General features: G+C 27.6%; 1 protein-coding gene across 1 annotated transcript; it reads left to right on the top strand.

The window, feature by feature from the left end:
- The first annotated feature begins 1,609 nt into the window (after positions 1-1,609).
- LOC145829429 (uncharacterized) lies at positions 1,610-9,779 on the top strand. The gene is made up of 2 exons (XM_082937211.1): positions 1,610-1,757; positions 6,798-9,779. Exons 1-2 carry the CDS (start codon positions 1,627-1,629, stop codon positions 9,406-9,408), a joined length of 2,742 nt encoding a protein of 913 aa, XP_082793337.1. The 5' UTR covers positions 1,610-1,626; the 3' UTR covers positions 9,409-9,779.
- The last annotated feature ends 7,061 nt before the right edge of the window (positions 9,780-16,840 follow it).

Raw genomic sequence — 16,840 nt, 5'->3', positions numbered from 1 at the left:
AAAATTCTGTCAAAAATTATTGAAAAAAGTTGAAAAATATAAATTAGAAAAAAAACAAAAATAAAACAGTTTTTTTCGGATTTTATCATAAATTTTTAATTTTTAATTAAAAAAAAATAATTATACTCCCACAAGGAACCTATTGTAGTCTCCGACTTTGACCAGCTATATCTCAAAAAATATATTGGTTTAAAAAATCTGTCAAAAGCAAAATGTAGCTTAGTTAAAACTCAATAAAGTATAAACAAATTGTGAAAAAGTTGATTTATCCCCTCTATGCCCTTAACTAAAATTGATAAATGTATGCTTATATATTCAGCATTCTTTAAATAAAATAAGAATACCAAACGTTTTGTTCTAATAAGTTTATTATTTTAAGTAGTTAAGATACAAAAAAAAACATATTTGTTTTTTTAAAAGTAAGTTACAGGAGCAATTTCAACTAACAACCTAAACTAATTTATTTATGTACACATTACATGTTCTGATTATTGGGTTGTCAAAAACCTGGAACATAATAAAAACTAGAAAAACCTAAAGTTTTGAACAAACTACACTAAAATTCCAGAAGTTTTAAACATTTTTACATATAAAATGATAAAATTTTGATTAAATACAAAAAAAAGAATCTTATACAATTTTTTTTATTGTTTAGAATAATTATTTGTTAGTTATTTTAAAAAATATTTAAAGTATCTTTTCAGTATTTTTATACTATTTAAGACATATTTTATACCTTAAGAGCATAAAGGGGGGTCCACCTGATTTTTACAAGCTGATATAATTTTACAGTGTTTTATCTAAGCTATCAGACATTTTTAATTCAATGTAATTTTTAAATGCTTTAAAAAATTCAATGTAATTTTAGAGATATAAGCAATCAAAGTCAATGACCTCAATAGGTTCTTAATGGAAGGCTTAAACTAAAAACACAAAAAATACTACTTCATTAAAAATCTTTCTTCTCCTTCATTTTTTAACCAATCTTATTAAAGTTTTCACAGAGAGTCCAATAATAAATTAAAAAATATATGCTGCAGGATTTTTTTTATTTTTGAGAATAAAGTTTTAATAAAAAAAAACCACCATTTTTTTTTTATATAAAATATTTATTTCCTGATATTATAAAGATATTAATATTAAAAGTTCTTTAAACTATGTCTCAAGCTTAAAAAATAAAGGAGAAGATATATATTTAGAACTTTTAAATTTCCAAGAAAATTGTGGATCATATGTTGTTAATGAGAACTTTTACAAAAATTTAATATCCTTAAAGTCAAATAAGGTTTTAAATTCTATAAAAACTGGCTTTTAGTTTTTACTTAAATTTCATATGAGAGCTAATGTTATTTTTATTAAAATAAAGTTGGACTCCCCTATGCCTATAAACTTAATTTAAAATAAACAAAAAAAATACACTTTTAAAAACCTGGAAGAAAATTAGAAAACCTAAAAAGAGTTCAAAAAACCTTTGGCAACACTAAATACTATATTAAATGTTGTTTTGCATTAGCATAATATTGGAATTTGTTTGTATAGAAACCATTGTATGGTTTTATTTTAAAAATAATAATTTGGTATATGGTTGCAGAATGTAGTAATAGTAGGTAAAGTCTGAAATAAAAAATGTCCAGGCCTTTTAAATTAAACAGTGGCAAGTCGATTGCAAAGAAATCGAAAACAATAAAGCATTTTGTGTGTGATTCAGCAGACAAAAAGAAGTTTACATTCGTCTACAAAGCAGTAAAGACAGGCTTGTGAGTTTCTTATACTATTATTATATTTGTTTAAACTGTAGTTTTTTTCAACATTTTTATTAAATAGTAAACTAATTTAATTGTAACTTTTCAATGTTTTTGTCTTTAAGTTTAGTTTTGTTGATTTTTAGACCTGAAAACTGTATTTAAGTTGTTTTAAGTTGTATTGAAATGGTTTTATTTTGCTAGGTAAATATATAGTTTTATCTCCTTTGTAGATAAAATCTGCGGGGGAGATGTATAAGTATTTACCTAGTTTTAACTATATTTTGTTTAACAGACTTGTCATTCTTGTAATTAGTTTGTGAATAAACTTAACCAAGAAAGATTATTTATTTAGGGGGGTAGGGGGAGATTAATCACTTTTTTCTTAATTTGATTGTATTTTATATAGTTTTAAATAAGCTACAAGATGCTTTTTGCAAATTTTAAAAATTCAAAATAAATTTTGAGTTATAGCCGGTCAAAGTTGGAGGCAACAATAGGTTCCTTATGGAAGGCGCAAACTAAAACTGCTAAAATAGACTATTTCACTAAAAATGTATCTTCTCCTACGTTTTCTGAGATAACTACCTCAAATTTTTAGAAAATGTTCCTTGCATTATTTAGAAAATTCTGTTGCAGGGAATTTTTTAAAATTTTGTTCTGACAGAATTTTTAAATATTGCAAGAAACATTTCCTGAAAATTTGAGGTGGTTATCTCAAAAAACGTAAGAGAAGATACATTTTTAGTGATTTCTAGTTAATCACTGTTTTAGTTAGCAACTCCCATAAGGAACCTATTATAGTCTCCAACTTTGACTGGCTATATCTCAATTTTTTTTTTGAGTTAAGCATTTAATAAATATAGTCTTAAATAAAAAAAGTTGCTAATACTGACAAAATTCTGATATTTAATTAAGAAAATCACAGTATTAATTTGATATATACATTTATAATTTGATGTTGACCAGTTTTTCACAATGTTTGAATGATTATGAACAAAAATAACTTATATACTTAAAATTTATTTTTAGCTTCTCATTAACTATGTTTTAGCTTTTTACTTGATTACTAATCAACTAGAATAAATCTGAATCTTTTATTTAAAAATAAGCTTTTAAATGTTTTTTTATCTTTTAAGATTGATTTTAAACTTTAGAGACTTCAAAAATTATTTATGCCAAAAATTTTCTAACTGCTTTGTGCCAACTGGTATATTTTATGTTGTAGATGGCTTTTTTTGTTTTGGCTTTAATAAACCTCTCCAATACCTTCAAATTAAAACTATCTCAACCACTAATTAAGTCTTGATTGGCCCCTAGTGTTTCTCAGATAAGCTTTTTACTTTGAGAGCTGAAAATGGGGAGGGTCCAATACTTTTTTTTTACAAAAATTAACTTTGGCTCTTATATGAAAGCTTTAAGTACAAAATACGATCCAGTTTTTATAGAATTCAAAGTATCATTTAAGTTTTGGAATATTTTATTTTTTGTAAAAGGTTTCCAATACAAATGTATTGACTGCAAATTTTTCAGGGTTAATTTTCTTGAAAATTTTAAAATTCACTAAAAATCTATCTCCTCCTTCATTTTTTAAGCAATCAACTTCAAATTTTTAGGAAATTTTCCTTATATTGTAAAAATTTTGGACAAAAATAAAAAAAAATCTTTTTTTTTTACTTAAAAATTTTGAAACTCCGAAATAACGTTTTTTTGTTTTTGTATACAGATTAGACTGTAAAAGTTTGAAGAAGATTGCTTGAAAAATGTAGGAGGAGATAGATTTTAAATAAAATAATCTTTTTTTGCTGTTTTATTTTTCCCTTCCCATAAGGAACCCATTTTTATAAACGGTAAAAAGCAACTTGAAAAAACTCTATGAAATAAGATTAACTTGTAAAAACATCGATTATCCCCCTATGGCCTTAATTTTTCAATTTATGTCAAGATTTTGTTTTTAAATCAAGCTAGAAACACTTCATGCAGTTTTTAGTTTGCTAGCTTAAATTATAAAAGAAGAGATAGGTTTTAAAAATTTTTAATTTTGTTTTGTTTTCTCCTCCGATAAGCGGCTCTTACTTTGACTGGCCTTATCTAAAAGGTTAATTTGAATTTTTTAAGTAAGTAAAATGAGTTTGTAGGCTAGCTAAAGATTTATAAAGTAACTTAAAAATAATTTTTTCACCACCCTACCTTAATTAATGCAAGGTTGTTAATCTCTCTTTAGCCTTAATTTTCAACATAGAATTTATCCTACTAAGTGAATGCCAGACTTAATTTTATTAAATATTTTTTTTGAAGTTTTTTATTACATAATTTGTATTATCAATATAGAGCAAATACGTTTAAAACTTACATGTAACTTGTTAGCTACATATTGCTTATTAGAATATTAAAATTTACCAAAAAACAAAGTTAATTAGTCTTAAAAAAATAAATAAGTTTTATATGTAAATAAGTTAGGTAGCTTTTATTTTCTCTAATTATTTAAAACTTTTGAAATAAACAAATATTGATATCTTAAAAAGATAATTATTTTTTTTATGAACAACTACTAAAAGATTTGTCAATGAAACACACACAAAACTATAGAGTTTTGTAATTTTTAACAAAAATGCCTTATAAGAACTTGTTATAACTTTTTAGCTTTGATAGTTTTTTAATATATGTTGGCCACTTGGTTTTGAATCTGCAACATTCAACTCAGAGAGTAAACTTTACATTTAGTATGATCAGTTAGTTTACATTCAGAAGGTTTTTCAATATATACTGTTCTAAAACTTAATTTTCAATTCACAGTTTATGAAGTTTTAAAATTAAGCTTTTCAATAACATTTTGTATGGCAAATTTGTATATGTTTAAAATGCAGCTGACACAGATTGAGCTTGCAGCTCCATTTTACCAAATATTTGAAGATCAATAGTAAAACTCAAAAAACAAATAAAATTTTCATAAAATTCAATGAAAAAAAAAAAAGAAATAAATCAATTTTTTTTTTTTTTTTTTTTTTTTTTGACTAGGTGGAATTACAGCTTCAGTGTGCCACCCCACGCGACAAAAATTTCAAAGTTAATTTTGTGATAAAGGCGATCGAAGTTGGTGTGCTCAACAGGTTCCTAATGGAAGGCGCAAACCAAAAACATAAAAAAAATACTTTAATAAAAACCTATTTTCTTCTTCATTTATTAGCTGATCTTTTTCAAATTTTCACATAAAGTCCATTAATTTATTTAGATTGATTGGATGCGGGAATTTAAAAAATTTTAAGAATGATAATTTTGTTTATAAACTAAACCCACTTTTTTTTGTCTTTTTTATCTAGTTTTTTATTTTTAGATAATTTAAAAACCACAACATTCAAAGTCTTTTAAACTATATAAGGAACATTTTCTGAAAACAAAAGGTCTGTAGCTCATTCAAAAATGAAGGATAAGATAGATTTTTATTGAAATTTCAAATTTTTGAGAAATATGAAATAACAAATTGTGGTCCATATTGTTTTACTTAAACATCTATACCTCAAAAACTAATTAAAGTATTCATATTGTATAAAAACTGGTTTATAGTTTATATTTGTAGCTTTTATATAAGAACCGGTGTTAAGTTAAGTTGAAAAAAAAGGACCATTTCCCCCTAATGCATTTAAATTACTTATTATTTAAACCAGATAGGAATTTTACTATTTTTTTAAGTTGCTTTACTTTACAAAGTCTATGTCAGCTACCAGACTTTTTCTAGAACTTTATAAAATTAAAAATGCTTTTATAACATAAGGGATCAAACTTAGTAAATTTTACAGGTTTGATACTAAAGGAAATATACTATTATGTAACAAATATATCTTTTGATAAAATTTTTAACAAGTTTTCTTCAAACTTTTAAAGTTTAGCTATTTCTATTTCTTTCGTTTTAAATAAAAACATTGGTATTTTTGAAATACCTTCTTTTGTTCATATAGTTTTTTTTTTCATTTGGAAATCTTTTTTACAAAATTTTATTATTAAATTAGTGCATGAAAAATAAAAAACTAAAAAAAATATAGTGAGATTTTGAGTATCTACCTAAAAATAAGGTAAACATAAAAAAATGGTCTGGAAACTTATATATTTTTTGAGTATTGTGGTACAGCTAGTACTATCATAATGTATTAAATAGTAAAATGAATAATTGTAAATTGATATTACATGAATCTTTTAATGTTTTCCGTTGTTTAAGTTTTGAAATAAATACTTTAATCACATATTGATATTTTTGTTTTGACTTTTTGTGGTGAAATCTTATATTACTCAGATTATTGACACAACTAAATATATCTTAAACGTTTTACTAGATCGAAAAATATTGAAACAAAGTAGTTCATCAATTAAGTTTATTATTTTTGAGTGTTTATGTCTAAAATTTGTTTTACTTTTTTAACTATTTCAACTAATAATTGTATGCAAACATATTACGTTCCTATATTTAAAATTGTGTATTGGCAAACTAAATTTTTTTTTTATTTTGATGCATAAAAGTAACAAACAAACCATGCATTAAATATTTATATTTTTAGAAATTAAAAGATCAATATTAATAATTAGAAGCTTTAAATCAATTAAAAAACTTCAACATTTTTTATTTCCTTTTGTTACCTAATCTTTCACTGAAGTTACTCAATTTAAAATAAATTTTCAGCTTGCTTGAACCGCCCTAAATGCTTTAAAAATTCCTTTTGAACAAACTTTTAATAACTTAAAAATACATTGAAAAAAGTGAATTTAAGTATACTATTTATTAGTCAACCAACAGTTTTCAAGAACAAAAGTACCTCAAATACTATTTAAATCCGTAATTTAGTTGGTTTTTCTTATTCATTTAAGACTAGCTTAAAATTGTAGAAACACAAAAATCCTTAATCTATAGTAAATAAATCGAAAATAAGTTGTTTTTTGTATAATTAAGATATATAATTAAATGTATGTGCATAAATAAGATTAACTATTCATTAAAGTTTTATCAAAGCTCAAGTGTTTAATAAATACTGAACAATAGTTTATTTACAAAAAAAACACCAACAGAAAGAAACAAGCGAACCAGGGCTGCATCTACCTGCCGACCAAATCGAAGCGCATCGTCAGGGGCAAGGAGTTCGTCGTCAGCACTTCGTCGACCTTCGACGTGGACCGGCACATCAGGAGGAACGACCGGTGCAAGAAGAGGAAGCTGTCCACTTGCAGCCAGTCCTCCAGCTCGGGTTTCGAGAGCAGCAGGAGCTGCGTCGAGGAAAACTCCGACATTGAGCAGGCGATCAAGAGCTTTGCCAAGACAAAGACTTTCGTTGAAGCCAAAGTTCCCGCCAAAACATGTGAGAATGTGGTCAGTAGCAATAAAGACGCGAGCAAGGACAACGCGTCAGTCAGCCCGACCTCGGAGTACTCATCTTGCGCGTACGAGGACTCCAACGTGCCTTCCTCCGCGGGAATATCTCCAAACTACCAGCTGCACAACAACGACTTGCTGGAGTGCGACACGATAGAGGTCGACGACGGCAACATCGTGGTGTCGAAGTCCGTGCTGGAGCTGAACGAGGACAGCGCGGAGGAGATCGAGAGCGAGCAGCACCTGGTGCCGGACTCCATGGAGAGCAAAGTCATCGAGGCTCTCGATGAAGGCGACGCGGGTGAAAGTGGTCAGAGCAAGACGGGTGAAGATGGATCGTCTGCAGATCTTGGATATGATAATACCAAAGAAACAGAGCATAAACCAGTAACAAACAAACAACAGTGCGAAGATGTTAGCTGCAAAGAAACTAAAGACAAAGCAGCAGACGACAAGCAAGAAAATGCACCTACAACAACAAACCAACAAGAATGCAAAGCAAACGCGCAATCACAAAACAACCAAATTCCCCCAAATCAAAACTCCACTTTTGTGAGGACAAACTACGCAAACGAGTGGCGCTACTACCTGCAGAAGAAGCAGCTGCTTGACCAGCAGATGCTGGAGCATCAGCGGCAGCAGCAGTACATTCAAGTGCAGCAGAACTACTACAGGCAGCAGCAGATGAATCAGTGGGCCAACTATTACCAGCAGCAGAGCGCCATGCAACAAAACTGGAATCAGAACGGCAGGGGTCAGAACAGCGATGATTTCAGAAGCTCTGCAAGAAAAAGGTCACCTCAAAGAAGCAGGATGTCTCAAAGAAGCTCCTGCGTAAGATCTAGAAACCCTTCAAAGGATAACAATAGATCTGGGAGGTCTATGTGCAGAAGCAGGTCCAGAGAAAATGACAGGTCAAAGTCCAGGGTCGTGAGCAATTTGAATTGTGAAAGTAAAAATAAAGAGTACTATAGGTCAAACTCAAAAGAAACTGTTGTGTCTAGTGACTATTACAGGTCAAAGTCCAGAGATCCAAAGGCGTCTAGAGCCAGGTCCAAGTCTAGAGACGTTGGGAGAGATAATCAAAGAAGCAGAATGTCTGTGAAAAAATCTAGTCATAGATCAAGAAACTCTTCAAGAGAAAAAAGATCCAGAAGGTCCATTTCTAGAAGCGTCTCCAGAGATAATACGAAGTCAAGACGATCTAGAAGTAGATCTAAAAGTAACAAAGGATCTGGTTCAAGAGATGTGAAGCAATTTGACAATAACATAAGGTTTAATATAAGATCTGAATTAATAGACGCAAATCAGAGATCAAGCAACTCTTCAAGAAATAAAGTATTCAGAAGGTCGATTTCTAGAAGCGTCTCCAGAGATAATACGAAGTCAAGACGATCTAGAAGTAGATCTAAAAGTAACAAAGGATCTGGTTCAAGAGATGTGAAGCAATTTGACAATAACATAAGGTTTAATATAAGATCTGAATTAATAGACGCAAATCAGAGATCAAGCAACTCTTCAAGAAATAAAGTATTCAGACGGTCCATTTCTAGAAGCGTCTCAAGAGATAATACGAAGTCTAGACGATCTAGAAGTAGATCAAAAGGCAACACTAAAACTGAATCAAGAAATGTGAAATCAGTTGATAACAGAGTCCAGAAAAGGTCACAGTCCAGAGAAGTGTTTAGATGTAGAAAATCAAGACGCTCTTTGTCAACAGAGAAGTCAAAAGGTAAGAGAGTCGGCAGGCGCAGCAAGATGTCCAGGAGCAGGTCTGTTTCCAGAGGAAGCGACCAGAGAGAGAAGAGAAACTCTAGGTCGGCTTCTAGAGCTCAGAGGTCGGAAAGTTGTTCTTCGCTCAGTAGCCTCGCCAGCCAGGTCTCGAAAAAGTTGACCAAGAAGAAGAAGAAAAAGCATGAGAAGAGGGGCAAGAAGAAGAGCAAGAAAAAACACAAAGCTGATAAGAAAAAGCGCAAGAACAAGACCTCACGAGACAACTCGGTAGACAAGAGCGATTTTGACGAGTCAGAGTACATGGTTGAAAACAACGAAAAGAAACTGAGTTCAGTGATCACCATGGCTGGTCAGAAGGTTTCAAAAAGCAGTTGCGAGTCCGGGGACTCCATCAGCAGAGATCACCACAAGCATCTGCTCGAGAACGACTTGAGAAAAAAGCTGAGAGAAAAACATTCGAAGGTTGGCGAGGTCAAAGGATCCAAGTCAATAAAGGAAAGAATAGGCTCTAAGGTTGTGAAAGCTTCAAAGAAGAAAGAAAAAAAATGCGAGAGAAAAATTTCAATAGACAGATAGAAAATTGCGTGGTGAAGTATTCGGTCTCAGCCTTAATAGGTGAGCATGACATATGCGTATGTTATTTAACGTAGTGTATTAATTTATGTTATTTCGCTAGTTGAATTTTTTCGTGCAAACTGTACTTTCGAAGCATATTATGTTTCATTTTATTGATTTATCTCAACATTTTCAAGACTTTACATCGATTTGGCGACTTAGCTTGAATTTATTTGCGCGTTATTTTTTCTCATACACTTCCTATAGTCAAAATGTTAGACAATTTATTTTTGATTTTAATGGACCTATCTGACACTTTTAGCATGACAAGCCTATAAACCACTAGATAAAAGGGTAAATAAAACTACCTTGTTGAAAAAAAATTTACTTTTGCTACTGATCAATCAGTTTTGGTTAAAAAACTTTTCCATTTTTTTTAAGTATCTCATAAATGCTAGAACCAAACTTTACCTACAGAACTTTACTTTCTCCGCGGTTAGAGAATTTCTAGATAATTTTTAGAACAAGACTTTCTTTCTAGACCATTGCCTACGTATTTTCTCCCAACACAACAACTAGGCTCTTTGTCAGTTTTAGAAAATGCTTTTTGCTTGAGAACAATTTTTATTGAAAGCGTGCATGAAACTATAATAATTTCAACTGTTATATTTTTCTATTTTATTTAAAGCAACTTTAATATATTTTTTATACAAGTCAAAGAATGCTCTACTTTTAATATCAAACAAAAGTATGTTTGTTCTTTTCATTAGTCAATGCTTTCTTGAAATGCTATTTCTTCTTGTTTTCTTGATGCTAAATGTACCAGCTCTAAGATGTAAAATATATTTGGCGGTCGAGTTAAACAGGGATGCTTATCAATAGTTAATTACTGCTTTATTCTAGTTTAAACGTAGGTATTTGCCTCTGTTCTTGAACCTTGTAAATTTTCTTGAGCAACTTCTCTGTTTACAGTTCTTTATACTCTATTAAACCAAACAAACTAAGTTGAAATTGAATCTCAAATATGTTATAGATTCATTTGACAACCGAGTGTTAAATTGAGTTATGCTGTATAAACTTTTGGTGCGGCCTTGCTGTATAGTCAAAAATGCTTGAAATAAGTTTACATAGAATTTTTCTACAGCGTTTGGTTTTGTTTTAATAAAAAAGTCTCTGCTTGAAAACAAATGAATAGGTGCCTCTTTTAAATCCAAGTAGTGAACTGCGTTCTAAGTAAATTTTAAATCATAACAGTTTGGCTCGAGAAAAAAATCTGACTGAGTTTTGCGTTATAAAATGTTTCACGTTTTCAATTTTCTTTCACAAAAATGCTTTATTGTTGGAAATAGATCTTAATTAGCGAATTAATTTGCTCTTTTTCATCTATCAAACTATGTGCTTATACAAGCTTGTTAGTGTTTTTATGTCGTTGAAAGTGTAAAAGTTTTGTCAGAAATAATTGCAGTTTTTCGATTGAAAATAAAAGTAGATAAAGATGTTTTTGATTTAAATATTCCATAACCAAAGGTCTTACAGTTTTATATTTCTTAGTTAATTAAAACGAAAATCATATGTAGAAAATAAACACTTGCTTTTACCTGATTACAAAGTCTGACTAGTATATTGTTTTAGAAAAGAACTACAATTCAATTTTTACTAAACAAATCTGTTATAAATTTGCTGTTACAAAGCTAGTTTCCACAAAATAAAAAATTAAGTTAAATATTCCGTACTGAAGTAAATTGTTTTATTTTAGTTTATTCACCAGCACATGAATCATACATAGTGAATACTTACATTCAGTTTCAAACTTTTAACAAACTAGCAAATTGTTTACTCTTATCTTGTGGTGTTTATGTTGTGTACCTTTGTTATTGTTACTTTTTTGTAAATATTGTTAGATGACATTATCTAGATAATATAGTTTCTTGTTTAAAGCGTGTGAATAAAATATAGAGTTAATTGTTTGTTGTAATACTTCAATAATGTTATAATAGTTTATAATGATAATTGATAAATACCATTGGTTTAGATTTTTTAAACTTATATAGGAAATGTAGATCATAAAATAACAATAAAAGACTTGTAAAATAATCATTTTTTTCTACAAAAAATTGTCTATGTAAATTTAATCTATGCTGTACTTAACATCAGTAATGGTAATTTTACCAGCTATTGTTATATAACTATTTATAACTGTATATTATTTTTTAATTTATACATTAGTTATTACAGAAAAAAAATAAAACTTGTTCATACCAATTTAAGATTTACTGACAAATAATTGTATTCATAAAAAGTTTTTTGTAAATGTTTTGCTTTACCTAATGATCTGTAACGAAAGAAAAACAATATACCAAACTTTAATCATTATGATTAAAATTAAGTTAACTTTAAACTACTTAACCTGTTTACATGTTATTTTTCTAAAATTTACAGAGATAAACTTTTAAATTATTATTTTATTTAAATTAAAATAATAATAACTAAACAGCACAGAACTTTCACTTGCAAGTAAAAGTTATTACAAATTAGTTTAAACACATTCACAGTTTTATTTAATACTGAAATATGTTTTTAAATTTGTAGTCAAACATAATACAACTACAAATTTACAACAAAGATTATATTTTAATGTAACACTTATGAAAATTTCTACCGGACTTACATTATTATTTGTAAAAGTAGAGGCATTTTGCATTGTTTAAAGTAAAAATTCAAAAACATGGCGGGTTTTTTATACTGCATGTTGTCAACATAATTTTTTTTCACAACCAAAGTACAAATTAGTATTATCATATGTTGCTGGTTTTTAAAACAGTGAATTATGATCTTGCATGACATAACATTTAAAAAGTGTTTACTTTTATTATCTAAAACGCTACTTTCACGAACAGCTAACAATATTAGTTCACTATTAAGTTGAACAACGTTGAATTTGAATTGCAACGATTTTATTCAACCTAAAGCTTAAGTATTATAGTTCAGCTCAAAAGTCTGTGTTGGATAATTATTTTTCAAGTAACTATAAACAATACTAGTTCTGTTTTGACGCAATCTTAATTTTATAATGAAATGTAGTTGTTTTTGTACTCTCACACAATTCAGTTTACAAACTTAAGCTCCTATTTTCAAAAAACCTTAACCATATAAGTTGCATGGAAATATTTATCATTTTGCGTTTGCCTGCAGTTCTAGAGTAGTTTGAAAATAACTTTCATCGCATTTAATTGAGTATTGGTATGTTTAGTTGTATCAGTAAAACTGTAAAAATTAAAGCTATTTAATTTTTTCGTAGTTTAATAGAAAAATAAATTTACAATCAACTAACTCTTTTTTACTAATTACTATCTCAACTTTTATTATATTTAATAGTAGTTTTATGTAACAAAATTTTTAGTTTTTCACAAACATTTTAATCGACGATTAAAAGTATAAAGTTAAATTGATTGGCTCTAAAATGTATTACATTTTTGTAAAATTTGTATAACAAAAGTATTTTTTAAACTTCTTGTAACTAAACCACATAACTACATTCTTTTTAAATGTAATATTAACTTGTTACAAATATTTAAAATACGTTCAACTACTTAATTAACATAAAAAAGTAAAGGCTTAACATACAGTTTAGAAGTGTTGTGGTAAAAAATCGTACTCATTGTTTAAAAAATATTTTAAAATGCATAAGTAAGTGCAGAGTTTAGATTATATTGCATTGTTACATTAAAACATTTATTCTTTAGAAGCAAAATAGTCTATACTTTCTTGTGTTTTTTTTTTGATAACTGCTTTTTAAGTAATCGTTTTTATTGAACACCATCTCTAAATTCCTATTTTTTCTGCTATTTCATCTTGCAACACCGACTCTGTAGTTTCAGTTTCTCCAACCATCTTTTCAACCCATCATATTTAGTTTCCATATTTTTCAGTAGGCCTTGTTCCTCCACCAAATTACTTTTTAAGTCTTAATTAACTTGTTTTATCAAAGTCTTCGTGTTGTTTATTAACAGTGGGTATTTGTTGCTGAAGATTTTCCATGACCTCTTTACTTTGACCGTATTTCACTTTGTATCTTTGTATTTTCCTTCTTCAAACAATCAACAATATCAAAAAAAAATTCAATAATGTCTTTTAACTCATTACTTTCAACACAACTTTCACTTTAAGCCTCATCAGTTTGTTGATAAACTTAACTCTATAATTTTCTCTCAACAATTCATTTGCTTCATTCTTCGCTTATAAAAACTTTTTTTTCTAACGTTCTTTTAGCAAAAAGTCGTTCTTTTGTACAACTTTGTTGCTAACCCTCTTAATATTTTTTTTTTGTTTTTCTCCTACAAGTCTTTTGTTCTATTTACCAAAATTTGATTTTCAATCGAGTGTTTCACCTAAAAATCAATAATAGTAAATATAAAGAAAAGTAACGTTTCTTGTTCAAATGTTTTTGTAAATTAATCTAGAAGACTAGATTACTGAGAATTAATCTAGATACTCAGTAATACTTTTTATTAACTGATATTGATATAATTGATATAATAAAAGCTTTCCGCTATTTTTATTAAAAACAATAACAAACACTTAAACAACTTATATTGTATATAATTAAGTTTGTAAAGAAACTTAATTATATAATTAAGTATATCAAGAAACTTAGTGGTTTGAAATTTAATTAAAAACAAATAATATTTAACGAGATGTGCAATGAACAAGCTTTATTTTTTTAACCAGAACTTAAATAAACAAACAAAAAAAAAGAAGAAAAGTTTGAAGTATAAACAATTTGTAAACTTCAAATACTACTTATAACTATCAACTTTTAAAAGTAAATTTGACACAAACTAAATTTAAGTTTTTTTTAATAAATTTTTGTACGTTAGTAAAACCATAGTCCTGGACATGACTTTAAAAGGACCCGTAGTGTGCGACTCGATAATCGAAAGGTTTTTCGTGCACCAGGTCCTCGGAACAAGTATTTTGAGCGCTTTTTTTTCGTACAATAAACATTATTAAGTTATCTTTAAACTTTATCACCGACATCTTTGACGTTGTACAAATAGTTATGAAAAAATAATAAGTGAGAAAAAGTCAAACTTTAAAAAACTGAAAACTTTATACTTAAACAGTTTATTAACATTTGCATTAGCTACTAAACAAATGAAAAATAGCTCTTTAATTTTAAATCTTTATATAGATCTATTAAATAAATTACTTACCAGTTTTGTACAACAATAAAAAATAACTATTTATTTTAAATACTTTTATAAACATAACGGTTTTACGAGCAAATGTTTTATTTCAAATTAAACAACTACTATTTATAAGACTAAAAACTTGAGAATAAAAAAATGTTATACTCGGAAAGTATTACTGTTTAAATTTGTTTGAAACTTTTTTGTTTCAAGTTATAAATATTAAATTAAAACAAATGGTTATGCTTTTTGAGACTACTTCTGCCTTATTTATAGATATAAATTCATTTTACACCATAAAGACGTGCAGTTTGCACAGTAAAGAAAAAAAATCTTGTACAACAGATAGCTATTAAAGAACTTACACAAAATATTTTGTTTTTATTGTATCTGCAGTCTGCACTAATTTTTAAGTTTATATTTGTAAAGAAAAGTTAATAAACAAGATGAGAATATGAAATGATACAGAATATTTTACTTATTGAAAGACATAATAACTTCTTGTTAACTGTTCTATGCACAACGTGAACATCTAAATTAAGACTTTGATGTACAAAAAATTTTGTTAAATAGTAGATTTGATTGTTTTTTTACTAAGTGTTGAATTAATGAATCTTTTTTTATAAACCTAAGCTTTTTAAATACTTAAAATTTATGAAAAATATATCTCTAACAACTAGTACAAATTTGATAAACTTGTAATGTTTAGTTTATTATACTCAGTTTCTTTTCCTTACATGTTATTTTGTTTGTATAAAAGAATAAGTCTCTTTTAAAAACATATAAATAGTTTAATCTACAAAAACTTAAACTGATACTTTGATCAGCTTATTTATACAGTTTTAGTTACCATAAAAACTTAAACAATAAAAAAACTTTAGTTGTATAAGCTTTTATTGAACTTAAGTGTCTCTAAAACATTAAAACTAGACCACTCTGTGTTTGAAATATCAATTAATAAATATTAAACTTTAAAAACATAGCACATATTTATAGAAACATAGTTCATTTACATTAGAATAGTTTTAAGTTTCCTTACAACTAATTCTTATGAAGTTAACTACTTCTTTGAAGAAAAACGTTTATAAATTTTCAAAGTAAGACATCAAAAAAAAAAAGTTTAAGTAAAACACAAAATTTTTAAGGTAAAACTTATAGGTTATAATGCCCTTGAGGAAAACGTTTTTTTATGAATGCTGTGTACAAAAAATTTAAAAAGACGCTTTTTAAAGCTCATGACTAATTTTATTTTTACCTTAGAAATTAAAGAAGGAATAATTATGCATTTTTCTTACAAAGTACTAATTTTTATATTTCAAAGTTTTTTTTTGTTTCTAAGGAAAAATATTTTTAAATAGAACTATTTGTTTATGCTAGCAAAGTATTAGTTTTATAGATAACACTTTTTTTGAAAATTTAAATACCTTTAGCATTTACATTATGACCTTTAAATACAAACTTTTAAATTAAAAACTAGCTCGCCTAAGCAGGTATTTCCATAAAAACTTACGTAAAAAAACTTGATAGAAGCATTGTACAAGTTTAATTGTATCACGAAATAAACTTTAAACTCTGTAATTGCTGAATAGGTTGTGTTTGTTTGACTTAACCCAAACCGATTGTCCTGAACAAAACGTTAAAAGGTATCCGTGGTGTGCGACTCGATAACCGAAAGGTCCTTAGACCAAATATTTTGAGTGCTTTTTTGTATTTCAACAAAAAATCAGGAAATCTTAACCGTCCAGGCAAAATTGAAACTTTTTGAGACAAAACACATAGTAAATAACATAACTGTAAGCTTTTGTGAAATAGAAAACTTGTTTGTTTTGTTAATCTAGAAGTTTCAATGGTTAAAAGTTGTTTGATTTTATTTAACATTTACTAAGATGAAAAAAAAAAAAATATATATGTCATTTGTTTCAAATCGCTTTTAATCTTTAAACATTAAGTTGTCTAAAAGTACTTTGAACTTCTACAATAAATACAATAACGATGTTCTTCGTTAATACAATTGATATCGATGAAAAAGACCTAAATATAAAGTATTTATGTATTAGCTAATCTCTGATATAACTTAAAAACATATTTAAAATAGGAGCCATTTATGCTTTTATATGAATTTTTTCTTTTAAATATGAATATTTTTTTACCAATTTAATCATTACCAAACCACAGTATTTACTGGTTTTAAAAGTTTTCTTTGGTGTGCAAAAAGTTTAAATATATCAAATAGTTTTACGTATTGTATCTTTTCCTTAGTTGAA

Source organism: Thalia democratica, chromosome 2 (assembly GCF_965202585.1).
Source record: "Thalia democratica chromosome 2, ktThaDemo2.hap1.1, whole genome shotgun sequence".
In the NCBI taxonomy this organism is placed as follows: Eukaryota; Metazoa; Chordata; class Thaliacea; order Salpida; family Salpidae; genus Thalia; species Thalia democratica.
The sequence above is the reverse complement of the archived record's forward strand: the minus strand, read 5'-3'. Positions and strand labels throughout refer to the sequence as shown.

Bases quoted from the DNA above. Each gene is read 5' to 3' on its own strand.
- LOC145829429 (XM_082937211.1), top strand. From the start codon at position 1,627: ATGTCCAGGCCTTTTAAATTAAACAGTGGCAAGTCGATTGCAAAGAAA. The intron at 1,758-6,797 runs GTGAGTTTCTTA...AAACACCAACAG, and splicing joins AAAGCAGTAAAGACAGGCTT to AAAGAAACAAGCGAACCAGG.